Source organism: Cherax quadricarinatus, unplaced genomic scaffold (genome assembly GCF_038502225.1).
Source record: "Cherax quadricarinatus isolate ZL_2023a unplaced genomic scaffold, ASM3850222v1 Contig84, whole genome shotgun sequence".
Taxonomy (NCBI): domain Eukaryota; kingdom Metazoa; phylum Arthropoda; class Malacostraca; order Decapoda; family Parastacidae; genus Cherax; species Cherax quadricarinatus.
Genome location: NW_027195110.1, coordinates 50,873 through 75,556, shown reverse-complemented (window position 1 = coordinate 75,556; position 24,684 = coordinate 50,873). Strand labels below are relative to the sequence as shown.

The 24,684-nt window shown below is 42.3% G+C and overlaps 1 protein-coding gene across 1 annotated transcript in view; it reads left to right on the top strand.

The window, feature by feature from the left end:
- LOC128700925 (uncharacterized) overlaps positions 1-19,621 on the top strand; it is a 254,943-nt gene extending 235,322 nt beyond the window's left edge. The window contains exon 6 of the mRNA XM_053794400.2: positions 18,904-19,621. Coding sequence (XP_053650375.2) covers positions 18,904-19,476 — 573 coding nt within the window. The 3' untranslated portion in view covers positions 19,477-19,621. The remainder of the gene's footprint in view (positions 1-18,903) is intronic.
- Positions 19,622-24,684: the final 5,063 nt, after the last annotated feature.

The following is a 24,684-nucleotide window of genomic DNA, read 5'->3' as shown; positions in this document are numbered from 1 at the left end:
TTATGAAAGAGGTGTTAATTTATTATTTGAGGTCACTTCCTGAAGTAGCTATTGTAGGCGGAGATTGGAATTGCGTGATCCGGCGTAAGGATGTAGAACCTCGGGGAAGTGGATACTTTTCAGGTGTATTGGGAGATTTAATGTCAATTCAATTCAATTCAATTCAAAGTTTATTCTCTACAAAGATTACAATGTTGAATTTACTGAATTTGGTTGTTGTGTGGTTTACATGTAGTTAAATAATGATTACAGAGTGTACCACTAGAACGCCTAGCATGGCTAGGCATTTCGGGCAGACTTAGTTTAATTCTTTATTTTAAAATATTACAAATTATGAGGTAAGTTGGTATTATGGCTAAGTGACTAAATACTAGTTTGTGAGTTTAGCAATGTGAATGCTTTTGTTTTGGCACAGTACATAGTTTCAGTATTGGAGTATCATAGGATTCATTATTTTAAGATTGAGATTAATATTTCTGTTTATGGTCAAATGGGTGAGTGAGTGTAAGTGTGAACCACCAGGTGGTATTCGTGTAGTTAGTTGATGGGGTGTATCAGGGAGATAAGATGTTTTCTAATGGTAGTTTTGAAGGTGATGAATTTGTCTGCAGTTCTAGAGTTCTCAGGTAGGGTGTTCCAGATTTTAGGGCCTTTGACATACATTGAATTTTTGTAAAGGTTTAGTCGGACACGGGGAATGTCATAGAGATGTTTGTGTCTGGTGTTATGCCTGTGGGTTCTGTCACAACTATCAAGAAAGCATTTTAGGTCAAGGTTGATATTGGAGTTTAAGGTCCTGTAGATGTAGATTTCACAGTAGTAAGTGTGGATGTACTGAACAGGGAGTAAGTTTAGATCTATGAAGAGTGGGGGGGTGTGTTGCCAGGGATGGGATTTAGTGATTATTCTTACTGCAGCTTTTTGTTGGTTTATTATTGGCTTTAGGTGTGTTGCTGCAGTTGATCCCCAAGCACAAATAGCATAGGTGAGGTATGGATATATAAGTGAATGGTATAGTGTGATAAGGGCAGTTTGCGGCACGTAGTATCGTTTCTTGGAGAGGATCCCAACCGTTTTGGATACTTTTTTGGTTATGTGTTGGATATGGGTGCTGAAATTCAGGTTGTTGTCAAGGTATAGGCCTAGGAATTTGCCCTCATTATGTCTGGTAATTAGAGTGTTGTCGATCTTAATGTTAATTTGTGCATCTCCTGCTCTGCTACCAAACATAATATAGTAGGTTTTGGCAGTGTTAAGCGTAAGTTTATTGGCTGTCATCCAAGTCGACATTTTGATCAGCTCCTCGTTAACAATGGTGTTGAGGGTGGCAAGATTAGGGTGAGAGATGACATAAGTCGTGTCGTCAGCAAAGAGAATGGGTTTTAGGTGTTGGGATACGTTTGGAAGATCATTGATGTATATGAGGAAGAGCAGGGGACCAAGGACACTTCCCTGCGGAACTCCAGTATCAAGTGGCCGTGTTGTTGATGCTGTGTCTTTAATGGTGACATACTGATACCTTTTAGTAAGGTAAGATTTGAAATAAGCAAGCGCATGGCCTCTTATACCGTAATGGTCAAGTTTGTGGAGTAGGATGTCGTGGTCTACTGTGTCAAAAGCTTTTCTTAGGTCAATAAAAATTCCTAGTGGATATTCCTTATTTTCCAATGCTGTGTAAAGCAGATCTAGCATTTTTATGACTGCATCATTAGTGCTTTTATTTTTCCTGAATCCAAATTGGCAGGGGTGAGATTAATGGACGTGGTGGGGGGGAAGAGGTTGAGCATACCTTTGTATGTCGTGGATATGCGGTGCGACTTGATAGAGTGTATGTGCCGCGCACCGTCGTAGTTAATAGTGTGCGTGTCATAGATGTTTTCTGATCATAGAGGGGTTCTCGTGGACGTAGGGTGGGAGGGTTTACCTAAGAGGGGTCGTAGTTATTGGAAATTGAATGTTAAATTGTTAAAAGGGGAGGAGAACAGAAAATCTTTTGAGTCTTTTGGGGAGGGTTTGTTAGCGGGGGCTCCTGGGGATGGTGAATTGGTTAGGTGGTGGGATATGGTGGCTAAGAAACGTATCCAGGATTATTATGTTTGGCGTGGGTGGGAAAGTTTCAACTGTTGTATGGGCTTCAGGGGTATTATGAAGGACAGTTACACTATTATTATGTGGGTGATGGTGCATGATACCCTGTGAAGGAAATTGAGGATTTAAAGCAACGTATGAAGGGTTTGCATAATCAATTGATGGTGCACATGTGGTCGGAGGTTTGGAGGAGGTTCTCTACGGGGATCAGCCTTCGGCGTGTGTGTTAAGGGAACAGCAGCAGAGGAGGGCAGCCACGGAGTTGATGGGGATAACAGTGCATGCAAGGAGAGAAGGTCAAGTGTTGGTGACGACAGAGTGCATGAGCGGGTAAATTGATGCTTGGTTAAGGAATTACATGTCTAGCTTTGGGATAAGTAATATGGCAATATGGGAATTCGGTAACAATATGCAGTGTAGGCTTAGTATGCAAGACAGAGAAGCATTGGAATGGCCTATTACAGTGTGAGATATGGCAGGCTCTGGCAGGGGCGAGCTTAGGAAAAGCTCCTGGTATTGATGGGCTGCTGAATGATTTATGTGATGAATTGGGATGTGATAAGGGTGTTTTTAGTTTGGTTATTTAACATCTTAAAGATTGACGGGGTTATGGGAGAATTACAACAGACGGCAGTGGTGGTTTTGGTGCCAAAAGGGGATCGATCAACGATTATGGTGTATAGAGCCATTTCGCTTATGCATGGTGATTCCAAGTTGTTTGTGAGGCTATTGGGGAATAGACTGAAAAAGGTAATAGAAAAAGTTATCGATAGGGGACAATATGGGATACCAGGCAGGCCCATGTTCGATGGGCATGGGATGATTCAAGGATTCATAGAAAGGAGACAGATGGCGGGAGGGGGGGAGATCTTCGCTTTAGATTGGGCCACTGCATATGATAGTGTTCAAAGAAGTGCATTATGGCAGTTCATGCATTGGCAGGGTTTTGGGGATGAGATCATCACTTGGGCTCAGACTTTATATAAGGGGGCGTTTATGCGTGTGCAGTTCAATGGTCGGTTAGGTGAGCCGGTTCAGATGGGTCGGGGACTGAGGCAAGGCTGTCCCATATCACAATTATTGTTTGTGTTTTCAGAATCCTTTTTATAGGGCGGTGTGGGCTAGTTTTTTTGGGGGGGGGGATTGGGGGTTATGAGAGAGATGGGTGGACTGGCATTGTGGGTTATGTTGATGATACTACAGTCTTGGTAGGAGATGATGTTGACTTACTGCAGATGGAGGGAATCATAAATATTTTTGTGAAGCAACTGGAATGAGAATTAATGCCAAGAAGACTAAGTTCATGGCAGTGGGAAATTGGGATCAAATGAATGGGAGTATGAGGGGTAGGTGGGATGTGGCCGACCAACTTAAAATATGCGGGATTGTGTATGCTCGTGAGCTAATGATGGCGCGTGAGGTGAACTCAGTGCAGGTTGTAGTGTATTAAAACGAATTGGAGGTTCGAGGTCTGCACATCTAACGTTGCATCAACGAGTAATCATGACAAACGTGCTTTTATATAGTAAATTATGGCATGTGGTGGCCATGTATCCATTATTGCATCTAGAGGTTATGAAATTGTTGCGTAGGGTTTTTCGTTTTATTTGGGGATCAGGCTGTGAATGGTTAAGCAGAGGGGTAATCACTCTGCCGATTGGCCATGGTGGGCTGGGGCTCATACCGCTGGAACAAAGAATCATGAGTATTTATGTGAAACAGAGTTTTCTACGAGAGGGTGGGGAAAATGGGGGAAGGATTGAGAAAGTTCACGGGGACATAAAGTGGTGGTGGACTGGGAAGGATTTACAAGTAGGGGAGGCGATGTTGTGAATTTTGATGGTGGCAAGAGATCCAGATAGAATTAAGCTGCGTGTAATCGAGAGAGTGGGGGGGGGGGGTGGAGGTAGCGGCTGTGGAAGGAGCATACCCGATGTATGCCTGGCGCGACATATGGGAATGTCTCCGGAAGTTTCACATCAGGCTGGGGGTACGCGAGGTGATGTATTCAATCACAAGCTCCGGGAAGGAGGGGAATGTCGAGTGTGTGGTGAATTGGAATCCATTTTTCACGTAGTGTATTTTTGTGAATGCATAGGGAGGGTCAGGGAATGGTTAGGGTGGGTTATTCGTTTTATGGGGGGGTTGCAGGTGTTAGTGTGTTAAGTTTAGACATTAATGGGGTGGGTGTGCAGGTTAAAAATACGGTGGCATATATAGTGACTGATTTTGTGTACACTTCATGGGCAATGAGAGAAGTAGGTGAGGGTGAAAGGATTGAAGTGCTAGCAGCTACTTTTTACAGAACTAAGTGTCGCAATAGGGGAAGGGGATGGAACACAGAGTTTACGGAGAGTTACCAGGATTTTTGGCTGCGTGACTTATGAAATTTGTAGGTTAATGGGATGTAATGGGCTAGCTTCCCTTTCAGTGGTGTGTGGTGGTGATTGGGTAAGTAAATGTGGAGTATGCATGAATATAGGATAGTATGAAGGAAGAGTGTGTGAGGTGAAGAATAGTTCAATGCTTACTACAAGTCATCATTGTATTATATTGTGTTATACTTTGGTATAATAAGGATAGTGATGGACACAAATATTGACATACATATGCAGATGTGTGAGTGTAAGTAATATGTGCATTGTTATGCGGGAATATACTTTGATGTATGCGCAAGCATTACAAATATGTGAGGGCATGTATGATCAGACCCAGGAAATGGGTGACAGGGTATGGTGTATTAATCATATAATACTTACAAGGTGCTTCATTGGTAATATTTTTTTTGTGTGTGTGTGTGTGTGTGTGTGTAACTAGGATAATATATGACCTGACCTTTAAAATTTTATTTTTTATTTTTTTGGATTTGTATATTTCAAATGTCTGAGCGTGACAATAGCTTATCATATATGGCAAGTGTAGTACCTGTTAAGGTGAATGTTTCAAATATGTATTTGTAGTTTCATATTAGTGTCATGTAGGTAATGTTTTCTCAAGTGTTTTCTAATTTGCATATGTAAAGAGTGCCAATTGTGAATGATCGACATAAGATGGTGCACACTTAAACCCAACGGGGTAGTTAGAGTGAGCACGGATCTGTCTATGTTACACAATGAATGCTTAGATTGAATGCTAAGTGTATCAGCGTGAGTTGTGAATGGAGCTGTGTTGGATGTAAGGTAAATGAGTACATACACTTTTAATCTTGTAATCACATGTGTATGCATACTTTAGTATGTATATAATATATCAGTGTCATAATTGTGAGACTCGTATTGTGTACATTTTACAGGTCGACAAGGGTTTTTTTTCGTATAAGCAGGCAGGAGTACAGGCATACTGAGTGGTACTGTGTTTGGTTTTGGATTCTTTTTTATTCACTTACAGGCGTGGGTGAGTTGGTAACGTAATTATGGACAGCGCTGTGCTGTTAAGATGTATCATTGTTGAGAGACAGTAAATTGGTTGGTGGAATCATTACTTAAAGTTGTGATTGATATCTTGTTATATATGTGCCTGTTTATCTACAATGAGCGTTTGGAAAACATAAATAACATGAAAAGTGAGGCACTAATGCATATGGTAGGTCTGAGGGTTCTTTGCACATAATCTGATAATGTACATGGTATGAATTTTGTAGATATATGTGAAATCTTGTGTTCCATTGTATAACTTAGGCTAGGGATATAATAACATTGGGGAGGGGAACAGTTTGTGTACGTACACAGTTGAATTTCCAATGTATTCTAACAAGGGAATTATGAATTTCTGTGAAAGAACTGATATCATATTCTTTTATTTATTTCATGTACTGTACTGTATTAAATAAAAAAAAAAATCCTACACACACTACTGTACCAACACCTACCCACCAACACCGATAATCTCCACACACAACTGAACCAGCACCTTCACACCTACACCCACAAACTATTGTACCACCTCCTACTCACATACACCTAATTCTACAGACACTAATGTAGCAGCACCTACACGCAAACATCCACACTCTCCAGTCACTATTGCACCAGCAACTATCCACCTACACCCACACTCTCCACACACTACTACACCTGCATCTACACACCAATACCCACACTCTCCACACACTACAGAACCAACACCTACCCACCAACACCCACACTCTCGCCACACTACTGTACCAGCACCTATCCACTTACACCTACACACTACTGTACCAGCATCTGCCCACCTACATAAATACTCTCCACAGACTACTTCACTAACAATTATCCACCAACACCCTCACTCTTCACTCAGTGCTGTACCAGCATCTACCCACCTACATCCACACACTCTCCACATTTCTTTAACAGCACCTACCCACCTACACCCACACTTTCAGCTCACTCCTGCACCAGCACCTACCCACATTCATCAACACACACTACACACTACTGTAACAACACCTAGCCACCTACACCCACACTCGCCACACTCTCCTTTAAGAGCACCTACCCACCTATACAAACACTCTTCACACTAATGTATAAGCATCTGAGCTACAAGTGGAGAGAGTAGCAGGAATAGGATGGGAAAACCAAACTACAAAAGGGGACACTACACAGGCATAAGGAACTTCCTGCAAGACATTCAGTGGGAGAGAGAACTGGCAGGAAAACCAGTAAAAGAAATGATGGACTATGCGACAACAAAATGCAAGGAGGCAGAGGAGAGGTTTGTTCCCAAGGGAAACAGAAACAGTGGGAAAACCAGATCAAGTACTTGGTTCACCCAAAGGTGTAGGGAGGCAAAAACTAGGTGTACTAGAGAATGGAAAAGGTACAGAAGACAAAGGACCCAGGAAAATAAAGAGATCAGCTGAAGAGCCACAAACAAATATGCATAGATAAGAAGACTCAGCAACAGTATGAAAATGGCATAGTATCAAAAGTAAAGTCTGACCCGAAGCTGTTGCATAGCCACATCAGGAGGAAAACAACAGCCAAGGACCAGGTAATCAGACTGAGGAAGGATGATGGGGAATTGACAAGAAATGACCAAGAGGTATGTGAGGTGCTCAACATGAAATTTAAAGAAGTATTTACAGTGGAAACCGGCAGGACTCCAGGAAATCAGAACAGGGAGGTACACCAACAAGTGCTGGATGAGGTACACATAACCGAGGGCGAGGTGAAGAAGCTGCTATGCGAATTTGATACCTCAAAGGCAGTGGGACCAGACATCTCTCCATGGGTCCTTAGAGAGAGAGCAGAGATGCTGTGTGTGCCACTAACAAAGATCTTCAATACATCCATTGAAACTGGGCAACTCCCTGAGGTATGGAAGATGGCAAATGTAGTCCCAATTTTTAAAAAGGGAGACATACTACAGACCTGTGTCACTAATGTGTATAGTATGCAAAGTCATGGAGATCATCAGGAGGAGAATGGTGGAGCACCTGGAAAGAAACAATTGTATAATCAACAACCAGTATGGCTTCAGGGAAGGAAAATCCAGTGTCACCTACTGGAGTTTTATGACAAGGTGACAGAAGTAAGATAGAAAGAGAGGTGGATAGACTGCATTTTCTTGGTCTGCAACAAGGCCTTTAACACAGTTCTTCACAAGAGATTAGTGCAGAAGCTAGAAGATCAGGCACACATAACAGGAAAGGCACTGCAATGGATCGGAGAATACCTGACAGGGAGGCACCAACGAGTCATGGCATGTGATGAGGTGTCTGAGTGGGTGCCTGTGGGTGCTGTTTTTGGTATATGTGAATGACATAATGGAAGGGATAGACTCAGAAGTGTCCTTGTTTGCAGATGATGTGAAGTTAATGAGGAGAATTAAATCGGTCGAGGATCAGGCAGGACAAAGAGACCTGGACAGGCTACTAGCCTGGTCCAGCAACTGGCTCCTTGAATTTAATCCTGCCAAGTGCAAAGTCATGAAGATCGATGAAGGACAAAGAAGACTGCAGACACAGTATTGTCTAGGTGGCCAAAGACTGCAAACCTTACTCAAGGAAAAAGATCTTGGTGTGAGTATAACACCGAGCACATCTGAGGCGCACATCAATCAGATAACTGCTGCAGTGTATGGGCGTCTGGCAAACCTAAGGATAGCCTTCCAATACCTCGGTAAGAAATCGTTCAAGACTCTGTACATCATTTACGTCAGGCCCATACTAGAGTATGCAGCACCAGTTTGGAATCCATACCTGGTCAAGCACGTCAAGAAATTAGAGAAAGCACTTTCACAGTGCAGATCTTCCTGTACCTACACCTTCAGAATGAAGTCAATCGTCAGAAGAAGAAAGCAGCAAATCGGAAAATGAAGAATGCAGTAAACAAGACTATGATCTCACAGCTGTAACTGTTGGGAGGAATCCTTACTATCCAAACAAAACATACCTGAATGACCTTATCAGAGATCTTGGTTTGACAAAGTCAAATACTGAACTTTTGATTTCAAGGCTCAAGGAGTAGGACTCGGTGGATGAAAACGTGCAAGTGGCAAGCCAAAAGAAAATGTCACCAATATTTCTCAAGCTTCTTCACTTATAAAGACAAGTTGTGCTGCTGTAATGATGTATCAGGCCAGTTTGATGCAATTGGAATTACATGTAATCCAGACGAGTGGAGACTCTTCACTGAAAGCTCCTTCAGATGCCTAAAAGTTATAGTTCTGCAAGTATCTATCTCTTCCCTTGGCTCATTCAGTCCATCTTAAGGAGGACTACAACAGTGTCAAACTTCTACTGGAAGCTTTGAATTATAAAAAGTATGGCTGGGAAGTTATTGGAGACTTCAAAATACAGTAGGGCCCCACTTATATGGCAGGCTAGGTTCCAGGCTACCGCCGTAAAGTGGAACACCCTCTTTTCCACTTATAAATTCATACAAATGCTAGATAACAAGTTTACACTAACATGTATTAAGTTAGCAATATAATTAGGCATTAAAAACAATAAAAAAATAAAATACACATATAGTACACTCATTACTTACCTTAAAATATTTGTAGTCTTTATTTAAGGTGAGACAAGTAGTATTTATTGTAAAAAATCAGGTGTGGTATGTATGGTAGCCAGCCAGTTTACCATGCCAGGCCATCCCACCTACACAATATTCTATGACATTTAAGTACCCCAGAGCGATAAAATGCATATACAGTTCACTCATTAATTACTTTAAAACATTTGTAGTCTTATTCTAGGGTGAGATGAGTAGTATTTATTGTAAGAAATCAAGGGTGGTATGTATGGTAGCCAACCAGGCTACCATACCAGGCCATTCCACCCACACATAATATTCTATGACATTTAAGCGTCCCAGAGCAATAAAATGCATATACAGTTCACTCATTACTTACCTTAAAATATTTGTAGTCTTAATGTAGGGTCAGGAGTGAGTAAACGAGATAAAATGAATAAATGAGAGAGAGAGAATGAATACATGAGGGAGGACAGGCGCAGAGTTATGTAAACAAACCAGGCGAACACTAGTTTTGTAAAAACCAGGTGTACACGTTTGGTTTGTGTACAAGTTACATTGTATACGAGTTGTTTCTATATTTATACGATAGAATAAATAAATAAGAGCACTCCCATTCTCATGTAACACCATTTTTTAGAAGAAATGACGCTCTGAGTGAAGGCAATGGAAATAAGTCACTCTGACTTTTTTGGGTTATCCTTGGTACTTTACACATATGCTGCTATGTATGATAATCTATGTAACTGTATTTGTGTATACCTGAATAAACTTACATACGAAAGGAATAATTTTCTACAGTTACCCCCAGTAACACATTTATGTTAGATTAGAGAAAATGTTATTCTTGCCATCACTTGCACAATTTGTCTGGCTACCACATCTCATATTTATAAGAACATAAGAAAGGGGGAACACTGCAACAGGTCTGTTGGCCCATACTAGGCAGGTCCTTCACAGATCCATCCCACTAATAGAATATTTGCCCTCATAAGAACATAAATAAGGAACACTGCAACAGGCCTACTGGTCTATGTGAGGCAGCTCCAATTCTCCCCACCAACCTAAGCCAATGCCTTGACCTAGTGAGGTCAGACACGTCACTTAAGGGAGGAGCCCAACGTCTGACCTAGTAGCTGGTCAGGTCCAACTCAAACCTACCCACACCCACTCATGTATTAATCCAACTTATTTTTAAAACTACACAACGTTTTAGCCTCAATAACTGTACTCGGGAGTTTGTTCCACTCAGCCAGTGCTTTCCTATATCCTTCCTGAATCTGATTTTTTCAAATTTAAAGCCATTGCTGCGAGTTCTCTCTATGTTAGATATTTTTATCACGCTATTTGCATCCCTTTTATTAATTCCTGTTTTCCATTTATACACCTCAGTCATATCCCCTCTAATTCTATGCCTTTCTAGAGAGTGCAGATTCAATTCAATTCAATTCAATTCAAAGTTTATTCTCTATAAGGATTACAATGCTGAGTTTGCAGAAATTTGGTTATTGTTTGGTTTACATGTAGTAAAATTGTGATTACAGAGTGTACCACTAGAACGCTTAGCATGGCTAGGCATTTCGGGCATACTTAGTTTTATTCTTAATTGTAAAATATTACAAATTATGAGGTAAGTTGGTATTATGGCTAAGTGACTAAATACTAGTTTGTGAGTTTAGCAATGTGAATGCTTTGTTTTGGCACAGTACATAGTTTCAGTATTGGAGTATCACAGGATTCATTATTTTAAGACTGAGATTAATATTTCTGTTTATGGTCAAATGAGTGAGTGAGTGTAAGTGTGAACCACCAGGTGGTATTCGTGTAGTTAGTTGACGGGGTGTATCAGAGAGATAAGATGTTTTCTAATGGTAGTTTTGAAGGTGATGAATGTGTCTGCAGTTCTAGAATTCTCAGGTAGGGTATTCCAGATTTTAGGGCCTTTGACATACATTGAATTTTTGTAAAGGTTTGGTCGGACACGGGGAATGTCGTAGAGATGTTTGTTTCTGGTGTTAGGCCTGTGGGTTCTGTCACAACTATCAAGAAAGCATTTTAGGTCAAGGTTGATATTAGAGTTTAAGGCCCTGTAGATATAGATTGCACAGTAGTAAGTGTGGATGTACTGAACTGGGAGTAAGTTTAGATCTTTGAAGAGTGGGGGGTGTGCTGCCAGGGATGGGATTTAGTGATTATTCTTACTGCAGCTTTTTGTTGGGTTATTATTGGCTTTAGGTGTGTTGCTGCAGTTGATCCCCAAGCACAAATAGCATAGGTGAGGTATGGATAAATAAGTGAGTGGTATAGTGTGAGAAGGGCATTTTGCGGCACGTAGTATCATATCTTGGAGAGGATCCCAACCGTTTTGGATACTTTTTTGGCTATATGCTGGATATGGGTGCTGAAATTCAGGTTGTTGTCAAGGTATAAGCCTAGGAATTTTCCCCCATTATTTCTGGTAATTAGAGTGTTGTCAATCTTAATGTTAATTTGTGCATCTCCTGCTCTGCTACCAAACATAATATAGTAAGTTTTGTCAGTGTTAAGCGTAAGTTTATTGGCTGTCATCCAAGTCGATATTTTAATCAGCTCCTCATTCACAATGGTGTTGAGGGTGGCAAGATTAGGGTGAGAGATGACATAAGTCGTGTCATCAGCAAAGAGAATGGGTTTCAGGTGTTGGGATACGTTTGGAAGGTCATTGATGTATATGAGGAAGAGCAGGGGACCAAGGACACTTCCCTGCAGAACTCCAGTATCAAGTGGCCGTGTTGCTGATGCTGTGTCTTTAATGGTGACGTACTGATACCTATTAGTAATGTAAGATTTGAAATAAGCAAGCGCATGGCCTCTTATACCGTAGTGGTCAAGTTTGTGGAGTAGGATTTCGTGGTTTACTGTGTCAAAAGCTTTTCTTAGGTCAATAAAAATTCCTAGTGGATATTCCTTATTTTCCAATGCTGTGTGAAGCAGATCTAGCATTTTTATGATTGCATCATTAGTGCTTTTATTTTTCCTGAATCCAAACTGGCAGGGGTTGAGTATGTTTTGAGCCGTTATAAATGAATACAGTCTCCTGTGCACGAGTTTCTCAAAGATTTTGGATAGCAATGGTAAGTTAGATATTGGCCTATAGTTGTTTAAGTCTGTAGGGTCACCACCTTTATGTATTGGTGTAACCCTTGCCATCTTGAGTAGTTTCGGGAAGGTGCTAGTCTCTATTGACTTGTTAAAAAGTAATGAAATAGCATGCGAAAGGACATGGGCTGCTCGCTTGTACAGTAATGGTGGGACATGAGACAGATTCTCCGAGTTATTTTTAAGTGACTTTATGATCTCAATGACTTCCGTGGGCTCAGTTGGTGCAAGATAGAAGGAATTAGGGAAATTTCCATCTAGGTAGTCCCCGGCATGGGCATTGGTATGTGGGATTTTACTGGCGAGATTAGATCCTATGTTTGAGAAGAAGTCGTTTATCTTGTTAGCTGTGTCAGTGGGATGTAGTGGTGTTTCATTAGGTTTAGTTAGGACAATATTCTTGGTTTCTCTCAGTTTGTGGGTCCCTAGAATCTGAGAGAGTGTTTTCCAGGTCTTTTTTATATCTCCTCTAGTGTCTGTGAATCTACTGGAGTAGTATAGTTGTTTGGCTTTTTTTATTACTTTGGTGAGAGCTGATGAATAGTGTTTAAGAGTATCTTTGTGTATTAAGCCCTGTCTATATTGCTTTTCATATTGGTGTTTCTTGTCAATGGATTTCAGTATGGTGCTGGTTAGCCATGGGCAACCAAGCCGTTTGTTTGTGATCTGTTTTGTTTTTATAGGACAATGTTTGTTGTATAGTCTAAGTAATTTGTTAAGAAAGATGTCTGTCCAGTCATCAATACCATTGGCCTTGGAGAATTCTGTAGGCCAATCAACAGTCTCTAGGTCAGCTGTGAACTTCCTTACTGAGGCCTCGTCATGGAGTCTAAATGAGACTTTGTTGTATTCAAGTGGTGGTTTACTAATGTTTGTCAGGAGGAAGGTAGGGTAGTGTCTGATTCAGGGCCCTCAGTCTTTCCTCATATGGAAGATTTCTGATACATGGGATCAACTTTGTCATCTTCCTTTGTACGTTTCCCAGTGCATTTATATCCATTCTGTAATACGGTGACCAAAACTGTGCAGCATAATCCAAATGAGGCCTAACCAAAAATATATAGAGTTGAAGAACAACCTGAGGACTTGGACTTCTATTAGTTATACTTCTTGCTATGAAGCCAAGGATTCTGTTAGCTTTATTGCAAACACTAATACACTGTTTCCATGGTTTTAGATTACGACTAACCAGAACTCCTAAATCCTTTTCACAGTCCATAATATTAAGATATACATTATTTAGTTTATATGTGGCATGGCTATTTTCCTGTCCAGCATTTAGAACTTTGCATTTGTGTATATTAAACTGCATCTGCCACTTCTTCGACCACTGCATGAGTTTATTCAGATCATCCTGGAGTGCTTTAATGTCCTCATTAGAATGAACTGGACGGCCTATTTTGGTGTCATCAGCAAATTTTGAAATATAAACACATATGCAGTATAATGTGATCCTTTATTGACAACGTTTCGCCCACACAGTGGGCTTTTTCAAGTCACAAACAGATCTGCCTGGGGATGTTGTTGTAGGTTTGCCGGTACTTCCGGCCCGGGTCTTCTCCAGATGGCGACCCGGCGGTGGCCTCCTGGGCAGGGGGTGTCGTTCTTCTTCTTCTTCTTTCTTCTGTATTGTTTCTTGGGGCCCTCCGGTTGGAGGGTAAGATAAGATAAGATAAGATTTCTTTCGGATTTTTAACCCCGGAGGGTTAGCCACCCAGGATAACCCAAGAAAGTCAGTGCGTCATCGAGGACTGTCTAACTTATTTCCATTGGGGTCCTCAATCTTCTCCCCCAGGATGCGACTCACACCAGTCGACTAACACCCAGGTACCTATTCGCTGCTAGGTGAACAGGACAATAGTGTTAGGAAACATGTCGAAATGTTTCCACCCGCCGGGAATCGAACCCGGGCCCTCCGTGTGTGAAGCGGGAGCTTTAGCCACAGTGACTCCCCAAGTGGGAAGTATCTTCTCGTTTAGCATCTTCAGCAGCATAGGAGGGCAGAGGCAGCAATTACAGGGTTCTTTTTGGAGCCACACCCCAGCTTTAGCAGGCAGCAAAGTGCTGGGGAAACTTGCCTTCACGATGATTGATCATTGACAGTCCTGCTATATGAGGGTACCGTCTTCAGCAGCTCCATTCTGGAGAGTCCTGAATTTCTTCCTTGTGGTGTAGTCGAGTGCCACAAAGCGGTGACTTTTTGAGAGTAGGTTGATCAGGGATTCAGTGGTGAATGATCGAGTTGAGTCGCAGGTGAACTTGACTGTCCCGTTGTGGAGGCGTTGAATAATTTCTGGAGTGTACATTGCGTTCTCATTCTGGTTGGTTGTGTAGAAGTATACACCAGGCAAGCAATGGACTTCTTTTGATGGAGTGGCGGTAGTACGTAGGGATGAATCCCAAGGCTCTTGTGTTTTAACCTTCTTGGCTGGTGGCTGAGACGTTTGAGGTGAGGCGTCTGATTGGTCCGTTGTGACGGAGGTGGAAGCAGGTACTGGTGGACTCTCATTGGTGGAATCGGTCGGCGTCTCAGTGGTCTCTGATTGGTCCATCTCTGTGTCGAGAGGAAGGTGTGGTAGCGGTGGAGCAGCGGTAATGTTGAAGACATTTGCAGTGGATTTTATGATCTCTGTGGAAGGTGGAGATGCAGGGAATGTGAAACCAGGCATATTGTTAAGCTTGAAGAGTTCGTTGATGGTGGTGTTGAAGGAACCAGGTTCAGCTACATTCTGCACATGAGCATACATGATGCAGTAAAGAATCTTGGTGGAGTCGCCAGCAAGAGCTGGCGAAGAAGTGGTAGATGCAGCTTGTGTGGCTTGAAGAATCTTGGTAGTATCTGCTTGAAGCTTGGTAATAGCAGCATATGTAGTTGCTTGTGCAGTGGGTTTTTTTTTGTTGTTGTTGGAGTTGTTCCTTAAGTATATCTCGTCTGGTTGGGCACTTGGCAGCAAGAGTATGGTGATCATTCTTGCAGTTCAAGCATTTAGGTGGAGAGTCAGTAGTGCACGTCTTGAAGTCATGGCCTTCTTGGCCGCAGGTGGAGCAGAACTTCTTATTCTTGGCAGGGCAGTCTTTGGTGGTATGTAGGTATGAGTAACAGTTGGAACCCTGTGGAATTTGATGGAATTTTTCTGCTTCGATGAAGGCTGGATTGATGTGGAAGTAGTGAATAGCCAGTCCCTCAGCAAGAGCTCTGGCTGCCATGTTGACGTCACTGAAGGTGACCTTCAGCATGGAGGAGGCATTGGGTAGTTTGGTAATGAATTCCACCTTGGCCTAAGGGTTCTGTGCTTCAATGGACGAATTGATTTCTTCGGTATCCTGGGCAGTGATGAGCCTGTCGAGTCTCTTGAGGAACACAGTTCTCCTGGCCCTCAGAGCTGGGGAAGTCAAGACAATAAATCCCTGATCTCGTAGAGTGGTTGTAGCATTGGTGGTAATGAGTTTTTCAGCCTCGGTGTCGTCAGTACAGATGAGAACGAAGGCCTCTGAGTGACAGAATCGCATTAAACTTGACTTGCAGGCTGCCACTGACGACAGCTGCAAGTGCTAGCTTGGACGAGTCATTGACTGTCCCACTCTCTGGTTTGATCTTTACCCTGTTCGAGAAGTGCATCGTGAAGTGTGGTCTGCTACGCTGGGGGTGGAAGGTACGTGAGTATTTATAGTCAGGTTCAGAATGCTGTGGTCAGGTGGAGAATGCTGCATCTGATGATCTACCGAGTGGGGTTATAGAGTCTAAAATCTTGGGTAGCTTGGAAGGGAGATTGAATAAGTTTGTGAGCAGACCTTCTGCAGTGTTCCTCCATTCCTATGCTCTTAGGTGGGATAGCGATGAAGAAGTTTCTTGGCAAGTGGTTCAGCTGTGTTATAGAAGCCATTGTTCTGATTGAAGTTGTTGGATGTAGAGATAAGCAATGATTCCAGGATTCTTCTGTATTGAGTGTTGTCTTCTCTGTCGATAAGTCTTGAGTTTATGTAGTTTATTAAATGGTTGTATGAATTACGGTGTTGTACACAGGCATTCCTTGGATCGTCAAACCTGCTTGCGTATTGGTGTTCTGAAATACGTGTTTGGAGGTCTCTTGATGTTTCGCCCATGTATAATTTGCTGCAGTCATTACAAGGGATTATGTATACCCCTGCAGAGGATGGAAGCTTGTCCTGTCTATTATTGGTAATGTCCTTGATGGTCGTGGTTGTGGAGGTAGATACTTGGAATGAGGTATTGGAAAAGATGTATTGGACTGATGAAGCCACTGTGTGGCGAAACGTTTCCTGAATAAAGATTCTCATATGTTGCATAAGTGTCTCAATCTTCAACTTGTTGGTTTTTCAAACCATTCATCACAACTGTCAGACACTGCAGTATCATGGGATTTTGTTACGAAGTATTCTTCAACACTTGTCCAACCTTTGGACGAAGTCCTACCACGACTAGTGGATGGTACCACTATGATCCCGCCTCCTCCTGCTTCGCCTCACCTGACTACAGTATATAAGCCACGTCTACGGCCCTATGCTGTACATTCTACAAGATTATGGACTGAACACATCGACTCCAGGCTGAGGGACTGATTACCTCAAACTCCTCCTCTCCTTACACCTTCTGCTTTGTATTGGACTGATGAAGCCACTGTGTGGCGAAACGTTTCCTGAATAAAGATTCCCATATGTTGCATAAGTGTCTCAATCTTCATTATTATTGTCATTACTAATATGGCGTCACTCATACAAGTCGTCTGGCTACCACATCTCATATTTGTTTGTTTATTCTACTGTGAGGTGTATTTATCATCTTTATATGTTATGTATTGTGTTTATTATATAATTTTGAAAAAAATATCATAGATGGATTAATGAAAATATGTATATTAACGTAATATATGACATTTAATGAGACTTGGTGATTATCATCATTACTAATATGGAACCTCGAGACATAAGACACACTGATTTTAATGTGTACCTGCACATCAGCACAGTGTGTAAGTTGATTTAGGTACAGGTATATATAAGTATAATTATCAGAGTATATATAAAGTATGAAATAACTTTTAAAAACACTTGAAATTTTGGAGTTTACAGACATAATGGAGAGATGTAGTGCTTACAGATCTCACACAGAATGTAAACAAACTGGGCGGGGCACGATGACCATATTAGAAAGTCAGGAGGGGGGGAGCCGTATAGAGTTTTAGTCATAATTTGAAATGATCGTATTAGTGGAAAGCCATAAAGCGGGGTCCTACTGTAATAGTATTTTTGATGTGACTCCAAGGAGGTTTACCAAGTTCCCTTGTTATTTCTGTCACTGGGATAGTAGAGACAGAGAAGCACATTATCAGAGGAAGCACTGGCCTCAAAGGATCAAGTTCTTAGTAGGAAGACATAATATCAAACTTAAACCATGTGTGGGCCCTCAAAAGGTTCTGTTCCCCCCATCACACATCCAACTAGTGCTAATGAAACAGTTTGGGACTTCTTTCCCAAGCTATCAGAGGCAAAGGTGAAGGCTGGCATCTTCACTGGACCACAAGTCAGGAAAATTATGGATTGCTCAGAATTTGCAAAGAAGCTCACAGAGAAGGAAAAGGAAGCTTGGGAGATTTTTGTTGCTGTAGCACGTGGCTTTCTGGGCAACAACAAGGCTGACAATTATGTGGAACTTGAGACCTTGATTAAAAGCTATAGTTATATGGGCTGTAGGATGTCTCTTAAGGTCCATATCCTTGATGTTCATCTTGCCAATTTCAAGGAGAATATGGGAGCATACTCATAGGAGCAAGGGGAGCACTTCCACCAAGATATAATGGACTTTGAACAGAGATATCAGGGCTCCTGTAATGAAAACATAATGGGATACTACATTTGGGGGCTTAAACGGGAAAGTGATTTGTTGCATACTCACAAATCTAGAAAAATTGCTTATTTTTATTATTATTATTAAAGATTAGCCGGTATTCTCCCGGCCCGGGCCTTTTCCAAGTGGTGGCCCGGCTTTGACTCCCTCTCTAGGGAGTGTCTGAGACCTAAGTCTCCCATGGGAGGAGGCACAAGTACCTCCTCATCTTTGGGACCAACTGTCCCCAGGCCTAGCCACAAGCTAGGCCTCTCTGGTCTGCCATCCCCGCCCCAAGGGGGCAAATGGGAATGACAGTCTTGTGAGCTGTAAGCTCGGGCTCAGGCACCTACCCTGCCCTAGAAGGGCTGGGCATGGTGTCGATCGCTTATTTTTAACTTTGTAAATATGTTTCAGAAAGTTTAAAATAAAATTTATGTAAATTTTATTTTATATATGTAAATTTTATTTATGTTTTTGTTTTACATCCAAAACTAATAACTATTGAAATTTAGCCTTTTTTGTCAAAAACTCAACCTATAGCCATAAAAGCAAAGTCTAAAAGGAATAATGGGGATTTTCTATTGTTTTGCAATAAAAGAAGTTGGAAAATAACACTTACTTGCCAGGAACAAAAATTGTATTGCATAGTGTTATCATTATCTCTTTATATTTATAATAGTTAATAATAAAAATAAAAGAAAACTATTTTAATAAACTACAGAGAATTTAATGCAACAATGATAGGCAATGATAATAATAATAACAACAAAGCAATAATATTTTAATAAAAGATAATTATAATTCAATATTTATAAGAGGTAAAGTGTTAACATTATAGTTAGTGATGATGTTTGTTTATTTGCGAAGGTGACGGAGGTGATGGAGGCACTGGAGACGTCCTCCACTCTGGTATTTCTTGACCTGGCCTGGCCTGGATCACCCAGACGAAGACTCCACATCCAGCTGGATACTGACACCATGATGGCCAGACAGTTTGTATTGTTGTGTACTGGACAGCACCAACCTGCCTCCTACCTCAACACTAAACTGCTGTGTACTGGACAACAGAAGCAGTCAGGCTCTTCTTACCTCAACACTAAACTGTTGTGGGTATGGAACAAGGGTCAGCCAGGAGAGTTTGTGGGGGGTGGAGACTACCAGTATAATAATGGTGAGGGAGGCGCACCACTGCTGCCTCACCAGCTTGATCACCGGTACCAGAAGTCAGGCAGTGCTGGTGCTGTGTGGTCACGGTATGACCCGTGCAGTAACAAGAGTTCACAGTTCTGCATCATCACCAGGGACCACACAAGTGGTCTCAAGTGGTCTGGTGTCTTTGGTAAGGTGGTAAGTGGCCTAGATGTGGTGAGAGCAGCAGTCAACCACAGTGACATCACAGAGGTGACTGTGGTGGATTGTGGTGTTGTGTTGACACTCTAGTTCATTGTACCATCACTACTGTGTCACTATTTCTGCTGTATACCACCATCAATACATTGAAGTCACATTCACTGCAGTGGTGTGTCACTATCATTAGAGTGGTGTTTCACCATCACTGAAGTGGAATATCACTATCAGTACAGGTCTCATCATCACTACATGATGTCACTACAAAGGTGCTACCATGAGTACAGTGTTCTGATCACTACAGCAGTGTCAGCATTGCTACAGTGGTATAACCATCACTACAGAGGTGCACCACCTGTACAGTGCTGTGACCACTGCAGTGGTGTCACCATCAGTACAGAGGTGTCACCATCACTACAGTAGTATCACGATCACTACAGCGGTGTCACTACAGTTGTGGGAACAAATTCCATCCTAAGTCCTCTACCCAAAACAAATGCACACAGCCGGGTTAGTGGAGGTGGTTGGAAGGTACATCTTAATTTATAGATTTAACCTTCAAGGAAGGTGTAGGTCATTTATACTGTTAGTAACTATTATTAGGATTGTTGAGGCAACTGTAGATATTAATTATGTAGACCTAAGACCTTAACATAGGTAGGAATAGGCCTTTAACATAGGCAAACACTAGGATATATTAGCTAGGGAGAACTGGCAGCCTCAAGTTTGAGCGGCAAGGCACAGGTCTTTGAGATGCCGGTGCTTTCTTCTAAGATCAGACACCATTGGAATAACAGGTGCCATGAACAGCATGTTTACCTGGAGTTTACCTGGAGAGAGTTCCGGGGGTCAACGCCCCCGCGGCCCGGTCTGTGACCAGGCCTCCTGGTGGATCAGAGCCTGATCAACCAGGCTGTTGCTGCTGGCTGCACGCAAACCAACGTACGAGCCACAGCCCGGCTGATCAGGAACTGACTTTAGGTGCTTGTCCAGTGCCAGCTTGAAGACTGCCAGGGGTCTGTTGGTAATCCCCCTTATGTGTGCTGGGAGGCAGTTGAACAGTCTCGGGCCCCTGACACTTATTGTATGGTCTCTTAACGTGCTAGTGACACCCCTGCTTTTCATTGGGGGGATGGTGCATCGTCTGCCAAGTCTTTTGCTTTCGTAGTGAGTGATTTTCGTGTGCAAGTTCGGTACTAGTCCCTCTAGGATTTTCCAGGTGTATATAATCATGTATCTCTCCCTCCTGCGTTCCAGGGAATACAGGTTTAGGAACCTTAAGCGCTCCCAACAATTGAGGTGTTTTATCTCCGTTATGCGCACCGTGAAAGTTCTCTGTACATTTTCTAGGTCGGCAATTTCACCTGCCTTGAAAGGTGCTGTTAGTGTGCAGCAATATTCCAGCCTAGATAGAACAAGTGACCTGAAGAGTGTCATCATGGGCTTGGCCTCCCTAGTTTTGAAGGTTCTCATTATCCATCCTGTCATTTTTCTAGCAGATGCGATTGATACAATGTTATGGTCCTTGAAGGTGAGATCCTCCGACATGATCACTCCTAGGTCTTTGACGTTGGTGTTTCGCTCTATTTTGTGGCCACAATTTGTTTTGTACTCTGATGAAGATTTAATTTCCTCATGTTTACCATATCTGAGTAATTGAAATTTCTCATCGTTGAACTTCATATTGTTTTCTGCAGCCCACTGAAAGATTTGGTTGATGTCTGCCTGGAGCTTTGCAGTGTCTGCAATGGAAGACACTGTCATGCAGATTCGGGTGTCATCTGCAAAGGAAGACACGGTGCTTTGGCTGACATCCTTGTCTATGTCGGATATGAGGATGAGGAACAAGATGGGAGCGAGTATTGTGCCTTGTGGAACAGAGCTTTTCACCGTAGCTGCCTCGGACTTTACTCTGTTGACGACTACTCTCTGTGTTCTGTTAGTGAGGAAATTATAGATCCATCGACCGACTTTTGCTGTTATTCCTTTAGCACGCATTTTGTGCGCTATTACGCCATGGTCACACTTGTCGAAGGCTTTTGCAAAGTCTGTATATATTACATCTGCATTCTTTTTGTCTTCTAGTGCATTTAGGATCTTGTCGTAGTGATCCAATAGTTGAGACAGACAGGAGCGACCTGTTCTAAACCCATGTTGCCCTGGGTTGTGTAACTGATGGGTTTCTAGATGGGTGGTGATCTTGCTTCTTAGGACCCTTTCAAAGATTTTTATGATATGGGATGTTAGTGCTATTGGTCTGTAGTTCTTTGCTGTTGCTTTACTGCCCCCTTTGTGGAGTGGGGCTATGTCTGTTGTTTTTAGTAACTGTGGGACGACCCCTGTGTCCATGCTCCCTCTCCATAGGATGGAAAAGGCTCGTGATAGGGGCTTCTTGCAGTTCTTGATGAACACAGAGTTCCATGAGTCTGGCCCTGGGGCAGAGTGCATGGGCATGTCATTTATCGCCTGTTCGAAGTCATTTGGCGTCAGGATAACATCGGATAGGCTTGTGTTAATCAAATTTTGTGGCTCTCTCATAAAAAATTCATTTTGATCTTCGACTCTCAGTCTGGTTAGCGGCTTGCTAAAAACTGAGTCATATTGGGACTTGAGTAGCTCACTCACTTCCTTGCTGTCATCTGTGTAGGACCCATCTTGTTTAAGTAGGGGCCCAATACTGGACATTGTTCTCGATTTTGATTTGGCATAGGAGAAGAAATACTTTGGGTTTCTTTCGATTTCATTTATGGCTTTTAGTTCTTCCCGCGATTCCTGACTCCTAAAGGATTCTTTTAGCTTAAGTTCGATGCTTGCTATTTCTCTGACCAGTGTCTCTCTACGCATTTCAGATATATTGACCTCTTTTAGCCGCTCTGTTATTCTTTTCCGTCGCCTGTAAAGGGAGCGCCTGTCTCTTTCTGTTTTACATCTACTCCTCCTTTTTCTTAGAGGAATAAGCCTTGTGCATACATCGAGTGCCACCGAGTTAATCTGTTCTAGGCATAAGTTGGGGTCTGTGTTGCTTAGTATAACTTCCCAGCTTATATCGGTTAGGACTTGGTTTACTTGGTCCCACTTTATGTTTTTGTTATTGAAGTTGAATTTGGTGAATGCTCCCTCGTGACTAATCTCATTATGTCGGTCTGGGGCTCCGCGCATACATGACTGAACCTCAATTATGTTGTGATCTGAGTATATTGTTTTTGATATGGTGACATTTCTTATCAGATCATCATTGTTAGTGAAGATGAGGTCTAGTGTATTCTCCAGTCTAGTAGGCTCTATTATTTGCTGGTTTAAATTGAATTTTGTGCAGAGATTTAAAAGCTCGCGTGAGTGTGAGTTTTCATCAGAGCTGCCTCCTGGTGTTATTACTGCAACAATATTATTTGCTATATTCCTCCATTTTAGGTGCCTTAAGTTGAAATCCCCCAGGAGCAAGATGTTGGGTGCAGGAGCTGGAAGATTTTGCAGACAGTGGTCAATTTTTAACAGCTGTTCCTGGAATTGCTGGGATGTTGCATCCGGAGGCTTGTAGACTACCACAATGACTAGGTTTTGGTTCTCGACCTTTACTGCTAAAACTTCCACTACATCATTTGAGGCATTTAGCAGTTCTGTGCAAACAAGTGACTCTGCAATGTACAGGCCAACCCTCCCCCCCCTTTTGCCTGTTCACTCTCACATCTGTATAGGTTGTAACCTGGGATCCATATTTCGTTGTCCAAGTGATCCTTTATGTGGGTCTCAGTGAAAGCCACGAACATTGCCTTTGCCTCTGCAAGCAGTCCACGGATGAAAGGTATTTTGTTGTTTGTTGCTGGCTTTAGACCCTGTATATTTGCAAAGAAGAATGTTATCGGACTGGTGGTATTGTTGGTACTGGGGGGGGGATTTTTTTTCCGGCATTAGTATCTGTATCTGTTGGTTTGGAGTGGAGGCCATCGACTGTGGTTCCACTCCAGGAATGACTGGATTTGGTGTACGATTTCTGCCATTTCCTGCCATTTTTTTTCCTTCCTGGCACTAAAAAACCTCTCCCTCTTGAGTGGCTGTGGCTACCCAGGTTTTCCCATGGCCTGGATGTTTTGTATCTTTTTGTCCCCTTTAGATGGTATGCCTGGCAATTTAAGTTATAGCACAGTCTTTCCTGTACTGAAGAGGTACACAGTTCAGGGTGAAAGAGCTTACAGAAAGGGAGTTTACATTTTCCTGTTGTCATATGGGCATGGCATTTTCTAGGGTGGTCATAGTTGCACGTCCCATCTGTTTTTCCAGATTTCCCATGCCAGCAGATACCAAGTGCATAGTATGTGCACAGGCTTGGTTTCCGTTTGCCTTGGGTTTCTGTGACTGTATTCCCTGTTGGTGCATGTTTCCCTGTCTTACTTCTATCCTCCCTAGCACCAACAATGGAGCTCCCACCAGTTGTTTTTGGTAATATATCCTCACTATTGCTAGTTGAGTCCTCTTGTTTGCTATTTCCTGCGGTATTTCTAGTTTGCAATATTGGTTTTATCTTATCTTTGACTACACTTGTTTCCCTACTATGGCTCCTGTCCCCTATGAGGTCATTTATATGTATTCCTTCCTGCGTATAATTCCCGACTACCTGGACAAAATCTCCAGCTTCACCATTACTGTCTCCCAGGACAGCATCTCCAGCTTCACCATTACTGTCTCCCAGGACAGCATCTCCAGCTTCACCATTACTGTCTCCCAGGACAGCACCTCCAGCTTCACCATTACTGTCTCCCAGGACAGCACCTCCAGCTTCACCATTACTGTCTCCCAGGACAGCACTATCAGCCCCAAATTTACTGACTACCAGGACATCATCTCCAGTCATACAGTTTCAGACTACATGGCCAGTATCAAGGGCAGTACCATTCAGCCCAGACTTTTTATGTTCCCATCTGTTGTAGAAAGCTTCCAGGTTTTCTATGAAAGCAGCTTTGATGTTGACCTCATTTAATTCCCTTGTGATTTTAGTCCACAGATTTATCTCATTTGGGCATACCCAAAAACACTTCCCTGTTTTAATACTGCTTGTAGCTAGTTCTTGGATATCTGCACAAGGGGCATGACACCAATTTCCACAAAAATGACAATTTATGCATGTGGAAGCCCGTTTGTTTGACTGACCACAGACTACACACAGCTTCATAATGATTTGAATGGTTGATTTACTGCAATTCTACTAGCAACCTCTTGAATATTCTATTAATAACCTCCTTAAATGAAGCTCTAGCTATTTGTATTTCTGTTTCTAACTGTTTTTGTATATTGGACCGCTTACCA